General features: G+C 45.5%; 3 protein-coding genes across 3 annotated transcripts in view; 1 reads left to right on the forward strand and 2 right to left on the reverse strand.

The window, feature by feature from the left end:
• Positions 1–2,295: 2,295 nt before the first annotated feature.
• Positions 2,296–3,074, reverse strand: LOC109510451 (putative claudin-24). Its single transcript, XM_019860777.1, has one exon. It carries the CDS (start codon positions 3,029–3,031, stop codon positions 2,399–2,401), a length of 633 nt encoding a protein of 210 aa, XP_019716336.1. The 5' UTR covers positions 3,032–3,074; the 3' UTR covers positions 2,296–2,398.
• An 873-nt stretch (positions 3,075–3,947) lies between these two features.
• dph3 (diphthamide biosynthesis 3) lies at positions 3,948–5,943 on the forward strand. The gene is made up of 3 exons (XM_019860801.1): positions 3,948–4,154; positions 5,278–5,352; positions 5,636–5,943. Exons 1-3 carry the CDS (start codon positions 4,047–4,049, stop codon positions 5,702–5,704), a joined length of 252 nt encoding a protein of 83 aa, XP_019716360.1. The 5' UTR covers positions 3,948–4,046; the 3' UTR covers positions 5,705–5,943.
• Positions 5,944–8,787: 2,844 nt separating this feature from the next.
• Positions 8,788–17,617, reverse strand: part of LOC109510361 (leucine-rich repeat flightless-interacting protein 2-like) — a 22,295-nt gene continuing 13,465 nt past the window's right edge. Inside the window, exons 15-21 of the mRNA XM_019860609.1 lie at positions 17,338–17,430; positions 17,052–17,187; positions 11,505–11,554; positions 11,269–11,386; positions 11,096–11,175; positions 9,983–10,087; positions 8,788–9,161 (exon numbers count right to left, since the gene is read on the reverse strand). Of these exons, the coding sequence (XP_019716168.1) occupies positions 9,051–9,161; positions 9,983–10,087; positions 11,096–11,175; positions 11,269–11,386; positions 11,505–11,554; positions 17,052–17,187; positions 17,338–17,430 (693 nt within the window). The 3' untranslated portion in view covers positions 8,788–9,050. The remainder of the gene's footprint in view (positions 9,162–9,982; positions 10,088–11,095; positions 11,176–11,268; positions 11,387–11,504; positions 11,555–17,051; positions 17,188–17,337; positions 17,431–17,617) is intronic.

The following is a 17,617-nucleotide window of genomic DNA, read 5'->3' on the forward strand; positions in this document are numbered from 1 at the left end:
CTCGCAAGCAGCGACGGTCTCGCATCGAGACGCTGGCACGGAGACAAAACGGGACAGCGCTACAGCCGTTGTTGTGACTTTTGGCTTGCACTGGAAAACCACCACAACCATTTCTTTACATTGTCCCTTTATTATATATATTTTCACAATCGTACAGGGTTGTTTGTCTTTATTTGTTTTTAAATGCGCCCGAAACGTATAAATGACTTTCCATTTCATTTTAATGCAGCGTGCTGCTTTGATATATGACTCAAGTGAATCATGAGTCGGCTCACGGAACAAATTAAACTCCGGGTCAAAGTGTGGAATCGAAAGTCGATCGGTTTCCTTGTTCACCACCTCACGCACGGGAAGTTGGATGATTGACTGTTTTTGGTCGCCGTAGAGCAGGCAACCCAAAATGTTGAAAGAGCCATATTCCAGCAAAAAAATAAATAAAACAAAATAGGTCTGGAGTTGCAAAAAAATTAAAAACCTTATTTAATCCTTATCATGAAGGCAACACACACCGTATGTATCTCTATGAGCTATATACACCTCCTACCAAAATGCCAAAGTTGGCTCCAAATTCACAATGAGCCTTCATGATTAAATGTTTTTTTTCCCCTTGCAAATTGAACAAGGCAGGGGACGCACTTTTGTACAGTTTAAAAAATGATTTTCTCGACCTTCCAGATTGCCATTCTTTGCCAGTACTCTCGTTAAATTGTACATGAAGCGCCATTTTTTTTGTTTTTTTTTTAACAGCCATTTGTCTGGCATCCCGCCCCGCTCATCGAAACGTGTGTCGCAGGCCATGACGCAAATATTCATTGACAGAAATGTTGAAATGTAATATTTATTCTACCCATTTTTTACAGCATCGGAAAACGTTAAGAATGTTTATGTCAGGTGTCTCTTCCTACAGAAGCCACATTAAAACAAAAAATTGATTACCCTCCTCCATCTTTTTCCATTTATTTTCAAACATTTTTGAAAAAGCTCCAGGGAGCCACTAGAGCGGCGCTAAAGACCCGCATGCGGCTCCAGAGCCGTGGGTTGCCGACCCCCACCATCGAGGCAAAGAACAACTATTCTCATTGCACTGTAGTGAGCAGGGCTCATTTACTTTTTTTGAAAATGAGAGCTACTTCTTGGGTACCTATTAATGCGAAGATCTACCAGTTCGATTCACACTATTTCGTGTTATGAGTAAGAATGAATGCTGGTCGTCGACGCGGACCGTGATTTTTTTGCAATAATTAGGAATCTGTAAAATTTAATTTCAATAAATCCCGACCAAACATTCAAACGATCGCTTCTACAACATTCCGAGGAAATCACCTTGCCCGTCACCGCTGAGCTATTTTTAGAACCAGGCTACGGGCAGCACGTTAGTGACCGCTGATATAGAACCACCGTGTTTTGTTTTTTTCATTTCAGCACATTGAACAAGATTATTCATGAAGATGTGAAACGATATCGCTGGTCCATGTTTTGTTTTTCAAAATAAAATTGTGGGAACAGTTGAGTTGATTTCTTTGTTTTGAGCTGATGTGAGTCTTCAGCAACATGTGAAGACGAAACACTGCAGCCGAGTCGCGTCGCAAACGGTGAGTACGTCCGCTTCACAGCTGAGGGTCGGGGTACAAATTTCTGCTCTCGTCTTCCGGTGTGGTCTTTGCATCTTCTCTGGACTTTCTCCGACATGAAAAAAAATCAACATTTTAGGTGAATTGAAGAGCAATTTAAGTTGTTGGTCTGTAAAGCAGTTTGGTCAAAAATAACCCAATCAGGTGTCAAAAAGTGATTGACTGCTACTTGGGTCCATTTGACCCTGTTCTTTTTTTTTTCTCTCTTTTTATTTGAGTTGAAAGTCACCTTTGATAAACGCAGCTAACGATATAAGTAACGGAAGAATCAGCGCATTAGTGACAAAATGTACATGTACGTGTCAGTCAGTAAAAAAAAAAAAAAAAAACACAGAGGGACGAGTGCAGGCTCTTGAGGAACCTCACAACTTCAGAGTCCTGGCACCCGAGGCCGTGCACGGCCTCCGATGCAATGCCGCCTGGTGATGGCTACAAAGCGTTGCTGTTTGGCTGCTGATGAGAGCCAATGAGGTGAACAATGCGAGGTGGATACTTTCCTTCTTGTTTATAAACTCCATTGTCCCGGACGGGAAAAGGGCAATTAAAGCCATGCTTTTATGTTGAGGTGTTGCACAGGGGTGGTCGCTTTGAGCGATCACGTTTGACCTGCGACCTCTCGAGTCATACATAACGGGTGGTTGGAAAGACAGAGTACAGCGCTGTCGTATTGGCACCGATTCCTTTATTGATTTGAGATTTGTCGACGACAAAATACGTGCCCTCATGGGCTCAACAAAAGCTTGGGAAACACCGTCCAAGTGTCCATTTCAGACGTACTCCGTCCTTGGTCGGTGCTGCAGCCGATCCCGCGGGCCGGGGCCGGGACGGTTTTGCAGGAACGCGCAGGAGGCGAGCAGCGCGGCCCCCGCCATCAGGTGCAACACGCCCGCGGTCCACCCGCAGAAGAGCGCGTCTCCGAACTCCCAGCGGGGTGCCACGTCCGGCACCGACTCGTCAAAGAAGCGCAGCGCCGCGACGTGAGCGACGTACGACACCGGGACGAGCACCAGCACGGCGCAGGCGACGCTCAGCGCCCCGCCGCACATTTTCAACACTTTCTTGGCTCGCGCGTCGGCGCGCGCGTTCACCGCGTGCAAGCCCGGGATGGCGAGCGCGAGCACGAGCAGCCCCGCGCACAGCGCCGCGCACACCAGCACGCGCGCCAGCTTGATGTCGCGCGGCAAGGCCAGCGGGCTGCCGTGGCGTTGGCACAGCAGAGCGCCCTGCACGTCCTGCACCACGCACGTCTCCCAAAGACCCAGCTCGTAGCTCTCCGTGGGCAGCAGCTCCGTGGACAGGGTGAGCCACGCCGACCTGAGCGCGGCCGCCAGCGTGAATATCCACGCGCACGCGGAGAGCGCCACCCCGAGCAGCTCCAGGGCGCGGATCCTCGGGTCCATGAGCGACCTGGTTGCCGTCGTGCCCGTTTCTGTTTCTGACTTGGTCGACCAGGTGGAAGTCTACAGCCACCGCCCCCCTCCTTCCCCCTAAACAAAACACCCGCCCCAACCACCGAACAAACCTACGTACGTTTCCTTGCATAACCCTTATGAAAGTTGGAAAAACAACAAAACGTTCGGGTCATATTGCTACAAATTTGGTGTACACTGTTTCTGGCCAATTTGATCCATGTCGACTAGATAGTCCAAATTGGCCTGAAACACACAAAGTGGATAGAAAATGAACAATATTTAAAGAATAAAACGTCTTGCAACATATCTATTCAATTGTTGGAAGTGTGAGGTGTGTTATGTGTTTTGAGGCGGGGGATGGCGACTCAGAGGACATGGAAGCAGTCAATTTAGACTTTGTTTCCCTCTAGCGACAAAGCTTATAAACCTTCACTTGTTCTGTTATTCCGAAAACCATTTGACAATGTTTTTTTCTGCTTGCATTTCTATTTTATTTTCTTATTTTCTTATTTACGGTATTTTTAATTGGGTTATTAGATGGGGAGGAGGGGTGGATAGACATATCGATAGATAGAGAGATAGAGAGAGAGAGAGAGAGAGAGAGAGCGCGAGAGAGAGAGAGAGAGAGTGTGTATACGAGCGCGGATTTGTGTCAGTGTGTGTGTGTGTGTGTGTGTGTGTGTGTGTGTGTGTGTGTGTGTGGGTGTGGGTGTGTGTGGGTGTGTGTGTGCGTGTGTTTACGGATGAATGAGATTAAACGAATTTTCTTGGTTGTCGCTTTCATAAATTCAGTCCATTGCGAGTTTGCAGGGCAACTCTGACACATTCAACATGGCGGACACATACGTATTTCTGGAACAAGCCAATCCGCTCAGTCCCCATGACGGGTGCGTTGTATAGCTGAGACAACAAATCGACGTCACTAAGTGGCGACTGAACTCGTTTCGCAAAATGCGTGTATGTGGCGTTAGTCCTCGTTTCTAAGTGGTTTTTCTTTGCGAAAATGTCTGTTTTTCATGACGAAGTTGAAATCGAAGACTTTGAATACGACGAAGACACCGAAACATATTACTTTCCCTGTCCCTGTGGAGACAAATTCGCCATAAGCAGAGTGAGTCACCATGAGCGAACCCATTGCTTAATGTTAGGACTGTACATCACGTAATTTTAATGTGAATTATTTCGCCCATTTGGCCGATTAAACCTCCCGAAATTACTTTTTTTTTTTTGTCTCCTGCCACGGTTATTGGCAAACAGGACCAACTTTCTGTTGCTGAAAACGTTCTAGGTTGTGTTCAAGACATCTGAACAACTTTGTCATTGTTGGAAAACAAGCAAAAGCCAATTAATTGTATTTTAAAAACACCATTACCGTTCTCAAAACTATATACAACAATAAAAACAGTATGGTGCTGTATAGCACAAACCTTCGGTTGAAAAGGAGTGGAAAACGTTGGGTAATTTTATGGCAAGTTTCCAAACCTTTCCATTTGGAGTTTGGACGGACAATTTATTTGATCAATAATTTCATTTAAGAATAAGAACCATTAAGGTTGAGTTGTGTGTTACTCCTTCACCTGATTATACCAATAAAGTACAAAATACCAATGGCATCAATAGATATAGTTAACCTAGGGAAATAACACGAATGATCTTCAAATATTTTCAAGTTGGCAAACACAGTGCAGTCGGCCGGAAAAAAAAAAATCTCAGGATTGTGATTAACAAACAGCACAGATGAATATATCCAATTGTACTTGTGTGAAATCCGCTTGTTTTAGTCATGATTAAGCTCACCATTATTTTTCCTCTCTTCAACTCTATTCAAATTCTCTTTTAAGTTGACAAACTTCAATTTAGTAAATTCCTGGTTTCTCCTTCTGAAATCTCCCCCAATGTTGCAACATGTGTATTCATTGCTCTTTATCTGCCAGAGACTGTTACACCCGCGCTGCAAGAAGGAGAGATACCGCTCGTTCCTATCGACTGCTGTCAGGCTGCTGAATAAAAAATAAAATACGTGAAAAACCAGTAACAATTGTAAATAGCACAACCACCTTATCTATATCTATATTGCACTTAATTGAACTGTGTACAGCTCTCTCTGAAACATTTATTTTTATGCATGCAAACACTTTGGTTTTCTTCTTCTACCCCCCAATTTTGCTGCTGTAGACTGTAAATTTCCTCATTGTGGGACAAATAAAAGATATCTTATCTTATTCCGTTGACAGGAGGAGCTGGAAAATGGCGAGGACGTGGCCACGTGCCCGAGCTGCTCGCTCATTGTCAAAGTCATCTATGACAAGGTGAATGACAGCTTGTTTGGCACCATTACTAGGAGGCACTTCATCTCAAACTCACCTTGCAACAGTCCACTAAAACTTGTCATTCAAATGGCTTCCAGAAGATTTGAATGAAAAAGAAAAACCCGTACCTGTAGCGTTGGTGCCATCTTGTGGCAGCGTAGCACATTACAGGAAGTGCGCAAGAAATCGTGACTTGTGTGGATTCGCAAATCATTGAGAATGTTCTTCTTTTCAGTGGAGGTTGCCTGGCACTCACAATGATTTTCACATTTTGACTTTTCAGGAGTCTTTCATGTCGGGGGAAATCATTGAGGCCCCATCAGAAAGCAAAGTGGCACTGGTTAGCGCCTGACCCGGACTGCGCTTTAAGACTATATCATATATAATTATTGTTATCGTTTGGAGGTTGGTAATGTGATCAACTGATGAAACTCAATGTCCCAAAAACCACAGAAATTGCAAAGCAGGAACAACTGCTGTTTTCTTTTGTGTTTGCTTGGTTGAGCTTCAGTGTTCACTTCAGAAAAGTGTAAAATGTAAATAAATGTCATGGCTTGTGTTATAAAGAAATAAAGTGTCTTGTTGTCTAAACTATTTCACACAATTTGGGTTACTTTTGAGTCAGCGGTTTTAAGAGCGTGTACCATACGACTTGGCAGAATTGTGTTTTGCGATGGCATCACAGGCGACAATCTAATATTTTGAGTTTGAATGCAGCAACATGATGGCGATCGTGTCCAACAACTGTTTGAGCAGGTTTATCACTTGGCTTCATGTTTTCAATATTTCAAAGTAGAAGTCGAATGAAAGACGACACCCTGACAGGCACCTGCGGAAGTTCACACCTTAAAAAAAGCTGTTCGGATATTAATTATCGATGCTGCGGCTGCTCATGACAATGAGGTCCTCAGCTGGTGACCGACCACATCAGCTGCGGCCGGCCTCAGGTTCCCAGGCTGACCTTTACATTGGGAGTTTTATTGTGAAAAATCTTGCTGCAAGTCAGATGGAGAACACCCACGTTCTGTTGCCGTTTCCTTGAGCGTAGCTCTATCTAGTGGATGCATTGTAGATTGCATCTTACAAAGCGATGCGCCCAATGTATGAAAAAAATTACAATAGGCAATTCATTGAAGGTGCGCCTCATAATCCGGTGCGCCTTTTAGTGTGGAAAATACGGTACAAACTCGAGATATGCCATTGGACCCTGAAAGGTACAAATGGAGCATCGTTTTTTTTTTTTTCTGATAGCAGAGGGGAAATAACAGCGTTTCTGTGAACCATCAGTTCCACCGCTGCTTCCTGATCCTGATCCGCTGTGGGCACCCACTGACGGAGGGAAATCCGTCTGTCGCTGCCTGACATCTCCGCGTGAGGTCCCCTGGGACTCAAAGTTGACAGGAATATCCAAGAAATGTCACCTGGAGCCCAAAGCCACCAAGAAAGTTGCAGAAGCCTTCCAGGTGACGATTCTGAACAACTGTGAATATTTTCCGTGTGGAGTCAACCTCAACCTGTGGTTGTTAAAAGTGGAATAAAGGTCTTTTTCATGTTGAATCCTCAATATTCAAAACTCGGGTAGAAGTGAACACCAAGTGACACTCGCTCTTTTGGCTGAGACAGACAACACTCGCGTTTCCACCATCGCCGAGTGAGAACCCAACCCGCGTTGCCTGCATGGAGGTCAGGTTGAATGAACAGCCGCGCCATCAGTGACGTTATTTTTTTTGAGGCATCACCCATGTATTGCCATTCGATGAAATCAAGGGGCCGCGCACGGTGGTCCTCTTTTTTTTTTTCATAGCTTAAGGTCCACGTATGGACAAATCCCCTCTTTCCACGCTGCCGGTACTACTAGTGAAGTGCTCGATGTAACAAACGAGTACAAGTCAGTCTATAGGGGCGTCATAGTCATTCTACAAGTGCAAAGGAATCTCATCTATTGGTGTGCCAAAATCTCACAGTCATGGAAGGAAAAAGCAGGGGGGGAAAAAAAAACATCATTTATAAGACATAGTTGCTGTACCAGTGCATAGAAGTGTCAAACTGTAGTGGAAGACAATAGCGGAAAACCAGCCACTAGTAACGTAGATTCATTCAAGTGGTGCATGCACATCAAGTTTGTGCAGTGTAGGGGGAAAAAAAAGCATCACTAGTAAGACTGTCAGTTTACTAGTGTGCAGAAATGCCATCCGGTAGTAGTTCCAGACAGTAGTGTGATGAAAAAAAAAAAAAAAAAAAACGCCACTACTAAGAGTTCTACTAGTATGCCCAAGTCGAGCTACTAGCGTGCTGAGCTGTCCATAGGCTTGTACGCTCATTGTCACTCGTAAGGCAATCCAGCGCACTAGTAGAACAACTATGGGCGCGCTAGTAGAAGGACTGCTTGTGACTAGTGAGGCAAAACCATATTTGGTGACATCTGAATGCTACAAGTACGACCGGGAAAATCGCTTGATGTTACCTCGTGGAATTTCATCATGTCACAAGTGATACTAGTAGCACGTCAACTAGTGCACCGTTTCGCCACACGAGATACTCAAGTCAGTCTCGGCGCGTGCACTTATGTCATAGGGTTGTCGAAGGAACATACCGACCGGTACAACATTCATTTGAGTACAGTGAAACTCCTCTACAACAAAACCTACATGGGCGAAAATACCCCCGAGTGTGAAAAAAATCTTCATGCATTAACACTATTCCCACTTTCCTGCCCCCGATACAACGAAAAAAAACTCCTGTTGCGTTATATGAAATCTTTTTCTCTGCTCTTGCCTCGCGACGAGATTCACTACAGCGAAGTCTAATCCAACAGCGACCTCTACTGCTTCGTTTGGAAACGGCAACAGCAACCACCACACTGGTTTTAGTCCAGGAAGAATTTGTTATTGTTCGTTTCAGACGCAGCAAGACCGTTGCATTGCTAAAATGGCTACAAAACGGACCTTTGGATGTCAAGCAGCTAAGACAAGAAGGGCTGTGACGCTGGAAGAGAGGGTAAAAGTGATCAAAATGAAAGACGGAAGAAGCAAAATTAAAGACATTATCCAAGACATTGATGTAAGTGAAAGCGAATGCTGATCGTAAATTTCGCAATTTCTTTCCCTTTCTTTCTTTCTACACTGAATATATGAAGTGTCAAATAAGTGTATGCTCATACTTATGCACTATTGGAATAAAAATAAAGAGTACACATACGTGTGTGTGTGTGTGTGTGTGTGTTTACATCTGAGATCAAATTTGCTCCAGTGAAACACCCCGTTGTGAAAAATTTCTTGCTGCAAACATGATTTCGTTGTAGAGGAGTTTCACTGTGGTGTGCTAAATCGTCTTACTAGTGAGATCAAAGAGCATCCTCACACCAAGACTTGAAGCCGATATTGAAGAAATCCTCAAACCTCCCAGTGTCGGAGGAAAAAGTTGACGAGGCAGAAGTCATTTGTTTTCAGAACCTGGCCGAGCACTTGTGCGGGGTTTCAGGACATCCTAAGACATTCTATGGAGCCCCACATTACCTGGTGACACCAAACCCCATCCAAATGGTCCCGCCCGTTGCTGAAAATCAAGCAGCCGTCACCCAACAGAAGCCATTGCCGAGTCCAGTTGCAGGGGAAAAGATTTCCGCACGCTCTCCAACGCGGAGAGTCACTCGGGAGACCGTTGCGGGAGGAGTCGGGCTCCTCTCGGGGACGTCGGGGTCACTGCTGGGCCAACAGGATGTTGCGGTTGGCCTTCATCTTCTCCAAACGTTTGGCGAGGAGGCCATTCGTCGCCTCCAGCTCCTGAATCCGATCCAAAGCTGAGCGCAACTGCAGACAGGAAACAGCAAACACCGACCTGTTACAATCTTGAACAGTCAATCCCCTATTTTCAGCTTGGAAAATGACAAAAAGTAAAGAATGAAAAATTGGAAACAAACACAAAATATTTGTGACTCGACAAAAATAACAGTGCAGGTATGTACGAACCAAAATAAACAAATTGCCTACTTTCTGAAATAAAGATGGCTTCAAATGTGTGTGAGTAGTGGTGGACAAGTGAAGCTTCGTGAAGCACTTGTGTAAGTTTTTGACTCCTCTAAAGGGCACTCTTGGTTTAAAGATGCAGTGGAATTTCAATACATTTCCATTGCACGAACCTTTATATTTAAACCAAGAGCACCATCTAGAGGTGTCAAAAAGTATCATAGGTGCTACATGAAGCTTCGTTTTCCCATCTTTATGTGTGAGTGTGTTAAAAGAGAAAGAGAGAGAGTGAGAGAGAGAGAAAGAGAGCGTAACAATAGTAAGAGTGGGCAGAGCAGACGCTGTGCATGCAGAGGGCAGAAGGAAAAAGTAGTTTGTAGGCAGAATAATATACCCTAAAAGAAAATACAGCATAATAAATGAATTGCAAATTTTGATACTTTAGCTTGAAGATCGATGTTTCAAGTTGAGCACCCTGGAGCGAAATATCAATGTTTTGGTATCGATTTGCCCATCTCTACAGGGCAGCGCCATTCTAATTTTCGCATTGACTTTGTAGTATTGAAATACTACAAATACACACAATGTCGCTCTGAAAAAAAAAGATTTTCACGTTGCTTCACAAAGAGCGAATGAAATGAATTGCAGTTGTACGAGGAAAGTACTTCTCGGTGTAGTTTTCTCCTCTCGACCTTCAGCTCGTCCTCAAGCATCTCTGCGCTCTCTGATGCGGTCCTGTAGCGAGTCACCTGACCTTCCAGCCGGATGACCTGGACAATGGAGGACACACCAGCAGGGAACAACTGAACTTTAGTGACACTGAGGAGTTATTGATTATTCTCCAAGTTTACAGTATGCTCCATATCATCGGTGTCCTGTGAAAAACACATCTCGCCATTTTTTTGTCATTAAAAAAAAAAAAAAATTACATTCATGGGATGTTAAAGGGTTAAAAAAATATACATGTATATATATTGCTTGGAATGTTATGTGAGGGCGACACAGTCAACGACTGGTTAGCACGTCTGCCTCAGTGTAGAGGTGCAGGGTTCAATTCCGGCCACGCCCTTCCTGTGTGGAGTTTGCATGTTCTCCCCGTGCCTGCGTGGGTTTTCTCCGGGTACTCCGGTTTCCTTCATCCATCCATCCATCCTTTTTCCAATCCGTGTTATCCTCACATGGGTCGCGGGGGGTGCTGGAGCCTCTCCCAGCCACCTTCGAGCAGGAGGAGGGGGACACCCTGAAGCGCTTGCCAGCCAATCGCAGGGCACACGTAGACCAACAACCACCCGCGCTCGCACTCACACTCACACCTCGGGACAATTTAGAGTGCTCAATCAGCCTGCCATGCATGTTTTTGGAATATGTGAGGAAACTGGAGTACCCGGAGAAAACCCACGCAGGCCCAGGGGAGAACATGCAAACATATAGGGAGGCCGGAGCTGGTATTGAACCCTCTGCACTGTGTGAGGTCGACACGCTAATCACTGGACCACTGGGCCGTCTTGGTTTCCTCCCATATTCCAAAAACATGCGTGGTAGGTTAATGGAACACTCGAAATTGTCCCGCGGTGTGAGCGCGGGTGGTTGTTGGTCTACGTGTGCCCTGCGATTGGCTGGCAACCGGTTCAGGGTGTCCCCCGCCTAGTGCCCGCAGACGGCTGGGATAGGCTCCAGCACCCCGCGCGAGCCATGTGAGGATAAAGCGGATCGGAAAATGGATGGATTTTAATGTGAATTGAAGAAATCAAACAACAGGGGAAACGTGAATGACGTACGTTTTGTTCCAGAGTGGCAACTTCCTGTTCGGATTTCACCAGTTTGAACTTCAGGTCGCTGATTTGTCTGCTTGCATCCCCTGAGAAGAAAAATGTGCCGTAGCAAAGTCAATGACGAAGATGAACGTGAACGTTTCCGTGAACAAGGGTGAGAAAAAGAGAGGAAGACTCACTCTGAAGGTCCGCCATATGCGAGTCTGTGCCGTTTTCTAGACCGTCTTGGTCTGGATTTTGGCTCCCATCGGACCAGTTTCTTTGCCTCAGAAGCAGTTGAGCCTTGAGCATTCTCACCTACAGAAGACGCGCATTTTCAAAAAAAACGAAAGGAAAATCCTGCAGGATGGTTGTTTGTCTCCCTCTTGTGGGACATTTCCAGATACGCTGCATGACTTGATGCTAAAAATCGCACCTGATCCTGGAAACTTTCTCTCTCTTCAAATAGCTTCCTCAGATGTAGCTCTGGAATGAGAGGAGTGAACGTCCGGTTACTCACTGCAACAGCCTCCCGACAAGCTTATTTGTGAAGTCATGTCATGATCAAATGATTTTAATTACAACCTGAATTTTTTTTTTTTGAGCCATTGTAGTATTGCGATAAAATCAAACGATTGGTAGTTTGATTCAGGAAATCCGTGATTGTTCACACATTCCAATCAGCGGAGAGTTTGTTTTTCTTCACGATTTCTTACCCGTGAGAAATGCTGCGACATCGCTGTTGAGAAAATCATAACATGGCAGCAATCTTGTAATGAATACTTTGAGCTCAATTCAACAGAAATCATTTATTAGATTCTCATTAAGGAAAATTAAACAATACAAACATCGGTCCTTAATAAATTTGAAGCTTGCGAGTCTATCTAGATATGACAGTTAAATGATTCCAGTCCATCGAGTTCATAAAGATTGTACCGTTTGTCCTCATCAGGGTGGCGCGTGAACTGGAGCCCATCCCAGCGGGCTTTGGGCCGACTTACAACCTGGACTGGTCACCAGTCAAAAACAGGGCACATACGGACAGACAAGCTGACAAAGTCATATTCACACCCAAAGTCTTGAGAGCAGAGGGGCTCAAACGTTTACGTTATAAACGGTGACAGCCAAGCCTTCTGTTGAAGGCAAAAAAGGTAGGTTAGGATTTTGGTGAGGTTTAAGGCCCGGCATCCACGAGAATATCCATATCCGCCCCTGGACTGAACCGATCACCAAAACGAACTTGCCCCTCCACGATTTCCTTCTGTTCGCAGCTGATTACTGCTCCATCTCCTCGTGGGCTTCCTCACAACTGTCCATGTCTGCCACTGAAGGCTCATGGCCAGCTTGCACATTTGTCTCCAGAATGTGGCCGGAGGGTCGCTCCTCCAAGAGTTTTCCTTCCGGGAGTTTCAACAGCAGCCATTCAGGAGCCGCCATGACCTTGAGTTCCTCAACAAACCTTCGGAACTTGCAAGCGGCAGAAGTGCGCGAAGTTCCTGGCCACTTTGTGAGGGGGTCTTCAGGAGAAAGGGCGTCCTCACCAAAGGACGATTCCACAAAAACAAAGTCAGTCATGTTTGGACGATCCGTTTCTTCGTGTGGCGTTTCATATTTCTCAGAGATATTTGCAATGGCTTTTTGCTCAGATGTTGCAGGACGATCCTCAAAGTCTTCACGTATGAGACTGGCTGAGCAAGGTGGCTCCAGAGCGCCTCTCATTCCAGTGGCTGCAGAGAAACATTGAGCAAGCTTCTCATTCATTTTCTGGCCTGGCGAGCGGTGAAAGTCAGCTTGCTGTAAGGTGATGTGATCTGTCTTCTGCTGCTCAGCTGAGTTCCCGGATCTGATGTTCTTTTGGTCCAAGATCAAGTCCGAGGCAGACTGACCTGATTTGTGGACCTTTCCAATGGAAGTTCTACAAACACGAGAGATGGGCTTTTTCCATTTCGACGGACTGTTGCACCGTTTTGAGGACAGTTGGGCATTTTTCAGTGACGCAAAAGACGACGGCTTGACTTTGGGTGTAAAAGTCAATTCAGGGACAGAGTTTCCACTTTGCGTCGCTGCTTGTCTTGCGATTGATCCGTTCACGGGCACACAGCTTCGTCTGAGTCTGCTGGGCAATATCCTCATCTGACCTTTTCTTCCTCCTTTGTGATTTGTTTGTCTTCCCGCACGGGCCTCTCGGCTCATGAGCGAAGCTCGTAAGTGCCTGGCAGCCGAGCTGAAGCTGAGCGCCTGTGGGGGGTTATTTATCTGGCAATGGCGGGATGTCATGCCTCCACTGATGCCTGAAAGACCACCAAGGATACATTGGAGCACCACTCATAGACAAGTTGTCAACGACGGAGAGCGGGGAATTAACCCAGACGCTCAGGTAGAGAGTGAACGAGGTTCTCAGTGAACATGAGCACCCATTAGATTGATTCAAATAAACTGGAACATATTCAAATCAATGAGAACCGATCATGCTTTAGGGCAGGGATGTCCAAAATATTTCCTCCATGGGCTGCATCTAGAACAGTTGAAGAGCAACTTTGAAATTCTTTGACCTTGCTCGATTCAAGATGCTAAAAATCAATCCATCGAGTAATTACACGATATATTATGGATGCACGAGAATTATTGGAGGAAAAAAAATGACGATACTTATGTCGGTCCGACACTGCGAACGAGGCTAATATTTCACCCAATATTGAAAGCCGCATTAAATACACTACCGTACATCCAGTCGAAGTCTGCTTGAATGAGAGGAGTGAACGTCCGGTTACTCACTGCAACAGCCTCCCGACAAGCTTATTTGTGAAGTCATGTCATGATCAAATGATTTTAATTACAACCTGAATTTTTTTTTTTTGAGCCATTGTAGTATTGCGATAAAATCAAACGATTGGTAGTTTGATTCAGGAAATCCGTGATTGTTCACACATTCCAATCAGCGGAGAGTTTGTTTTTCTTCACGATTTCTTACCCGTGAGAAATGCTGCGACATCGCTGTTGAGAAAATCATAACATGGCAGCAATCTTGTAATGAATACTTTGAGCTCAATTCAACAGAAATCATTTATTAGATTCTCATTAAGGAAAATTAAACAATACAAACATCGGTCCTTAATAAATTTGAAGCTTGCGAGTCTATCTAGATATGACAGTTAAATGATTCCAGTCCATCGAGTTCATAAAGATTGTACCGTTTGTCCTCATCAGGGTGGCGCGTGAACTGGAGCCCATCCCAGCTGGCTTTGGGCCGACTTACAACCTGGAACGGTCACCAGTCAAAAACAGGGCACATACGGACGGACAAGCTGACAAAGTCATATTCACACCCAAAGACTTGAGAGCAGAGGGGCTCAAACGTTTACGTTATAAACGGTGACAGCCAAGCCTTCTGTTGAAGGCAAAAAAGGTAGGTTAGGATTTTGGTGAGGTTTAAGGCCCGGCATCCACGAGAATATCCATATCCGCCCCTGGACTGAACCGATCACCAAAACGAACTTGCCCCTCCACGATTTCCTTCTGTTCGCAGCTGATTACTGCTCCATCTCCTCGTGGGCTTCCTCACAACTGTCCATGTCTGCCACTGAAGGCTCATGGCCAGCTTGCACATTTGTCTCCAGAATGTGGCCGGAGGGTCGCTCCTCCAAGAGTTTTCCTTCCGGGAGTTTCAACAGCAGCCATTCAGGAGCCGCCATGACCTTGAGTTCCTCAACAAACCTTCGGAACTTGCAAGCGGCAGAAGTGCGCGAAGTTCCTGGCCACTTTGTGAGGGGGTCTTCAGGAGAAAGGGCGTCCTCACCAAAGGACGATTCCACAAAAACAAAGTCAGTCATGTTTGGACGATCCGTTTCTTCGTGTGGCGTTTCATATTTCTCAGAGATATTTGCAATGGCTTTTTGCTCAGATGTTGCAGGACGATCCTCAAAGTCTTCACGTATGAGACTGGCTGAGCAAGGTGGCTCCAGAGCGCCTCTCATTCCAGTGGCTGCAGAGAAACATTGAGCAAGCTTCTCATTCATTTTCTGGCCTGGCGAGCGGTGAAAGTCAGCTTGCTGTAAGGTGATGTGATCTGTCTTCTGCTGCTCAGCTGAGTTCCCGGATCTGATGTTCTTTTGGTCCAAGATCAAGTCCGAGGCAGACTGACCTGATTTGTGGACCTTTCCAATGGAAGTTCTACAAACACGAGAGATGGGCTTTTTCCATTTCGACGGACTGTTGCACCGTTTTGAGGACAGTTGGGCATTTTTCAGTGACGCAAAAGACGACGGCTTGACTTTGGGTGTAAAAGTCAATTCAGGGACAGAGTTTCCACTTTGCGTCGCTGCTTGTCTTGCGATTGATCCGTTCACGGGCACACAGCTTCGTCTGAGTCTGCTGGGCAATATCCTCATCTGACCTTTTCTTCCTCCTTTGTGATTTGTTTGTCTTCCCGCACGGGCCTCTCGGCTCATGAGCGAAGCTCGTAAGTGCCTGGCAGCCGAGCTGAAGCTGAGCGCCTGTGGGGGTTTATTTATCTGGCAATGGCGGGATGTCATGCCTCCACTGATGCCTGAAAGACCACCAAGGATACATTGGAGCACCAGTCATTCTTTGACCTTGATCGATTCAAGATGCTAAAAATCAATCCATCGAGTAACTCATAGACAAGTTGTCAACGACGGAGAGCGGGGAATTAACCCAGACGCTCAGGTAGAGAGTGAACGAGGTTCTCAGTGAACATGAGCACCCATTAGATTGATTCAAATAAACTGGAACATATTCAAATCAATGAGAACCGATCATGCTTTAGGGCAGGGATGTCCAAAATATTTCCTCCATGGGCTGCATCTAGAACAGTTGAAGAGCAACTTTGAAATTCTTTGACCTTGCTCGATTCAAGATGCTAAAAATCAATCCATCGAGTAATTACACGATATATTATGGATGCACGAGAATTATTGGAGGAAAAAAAATGACGATACTTATGTCGGTCCGACACTGCGAACGAGGCTAATATTTCACCCAATATTGAAAGCCGCATTAAATACACTACCGTACATCCAGTCGAAGTCTGCTTGACACTCAAAACAATATTTTATATAAATATTGACACTTGGAATTAAAAAAAAAAATCACGAGCCCACCGCAGTGCCATTCGCTTGAATGAGAGCCGTAACTGGGGCTCCCTGGGCGGTCACCCGGCTCGACGCCGGGGAATCATATAGACCGATGAGTTTTCCTTTTTCACATTTCATTCTTCGTTGCTGGACAGACTAAATGTGCGGACTTAATCAACATTGGATTACCTCACAAATACAAGAGTTCAAGCTACTTTTCACTGCACTCTCAACATCGCGGTGTATTGTTGTCGGGGTCTGCCCAGGCGCCGGAGATAGCGAAGGCAACGTAAAGAAAAGCGGGCCAGCCGAGCTTCACCGCACTTTTCAACATTCCGGACGAGCTCGTCGACCACCGGGACTTCTGTGATTGTTGTCGGGTCGGGTAGGCGGCGGAGTAAAGAAACGTAAAGAAAAGCCAGTAAGCCGAGTCGAGCTATGGCTCAGCTAAATGCTAAAAGTGAAGTCGAGTGGTTCAGAAAATGGATCGATGACACCAGAGGTGAGAGTAAGTCACATATGTGCGAATCTCAAGTCTTAACCTTCAAGTCTCAAGCAAGTCCCGAGTTGCCGTGGGGGGGGGAAAAAAAAATCAAGCAAGTTGAGTCATTATTTGATTGAGTGAAGTCATAAGACCTTGCTGAGAAAAAACATGTTGGAGTGACAAGTTTTTTTTTTCATTGACCATGCTAAATAATTCCCTTCTCTCTAAAAATGTAATCAACATTTACATCTCTAAAAATCCGCATTGTGGGCCTTGTCAAATGTAATATTGAGTATATGCTGAGTCAGCAACAAAATGGACGCAAATGGACTCAGGCTTTAATTTGGACACCCCTGCTTTACTATCGTGGAATGATATTCTGTGCTTCCTGGCAACCGAGTCTTACCTAGCATGCTCTCTCCGCTCCCAGGAGCTTCGTTCGCCAACCGGGAAGCAAAGCTATCGCCGACTTCATCCTCAGCATCGTCCAATCTCGGCCCCCCGTCGGTTGCGACCTCAGGAGAAATGACGTCGCCGTATTTCTGCTTGGAAGATGATCAATAATCAGTAACTTGCACTCTTTCTGGCAGACCTTCCTTAAAGAAAAAAAGAAATAAACTCTGAAAGAGGCCAAATTGTTCGGTCGTGTCATGTGACATGGCCACACCGTCATGCGACTTCTTTTTCTGTACCTTGACAACATCTCGGAGGCTGAGCACCTCAACTCTCAGCTGGTCGCGCTCGATTTGAATGACGTCAGAGATTTCCCTCTGACGCTCTAAAGCCTGGGGGGGGCGGGGAGGGGGGGGGCCCAGGACGATGAGTTGGTGTAAAGGAGGAAAGTGGTAAGGTCGGGGAAAAGGAGAGAGAGCGGGTTAAGTGAGGTTAATGGATTAGCAGTAATATTAGTATGACATTTAGTGGAATTCCAATCTGCTTCCTGGTTGTTGTTTTTTTTTTTTTTTTTTTTTT

The sequence above is a fragment of the Hippocampus comes genome, unplaced genomic scaffold (genome assembly GCF_001891065.2).
Source record: "Hippocampus comes isolate QL1 unplaced genomic scaffold, H_comes_QL1_v1.1 scaffold56, whole genome shotgun sequence".
NCBI lineage: Eukaryota > Metazoa > Chordata > Actinopteri > Syngnathiformes > Syngnathidae > Hippocampus > Hippocampus comes.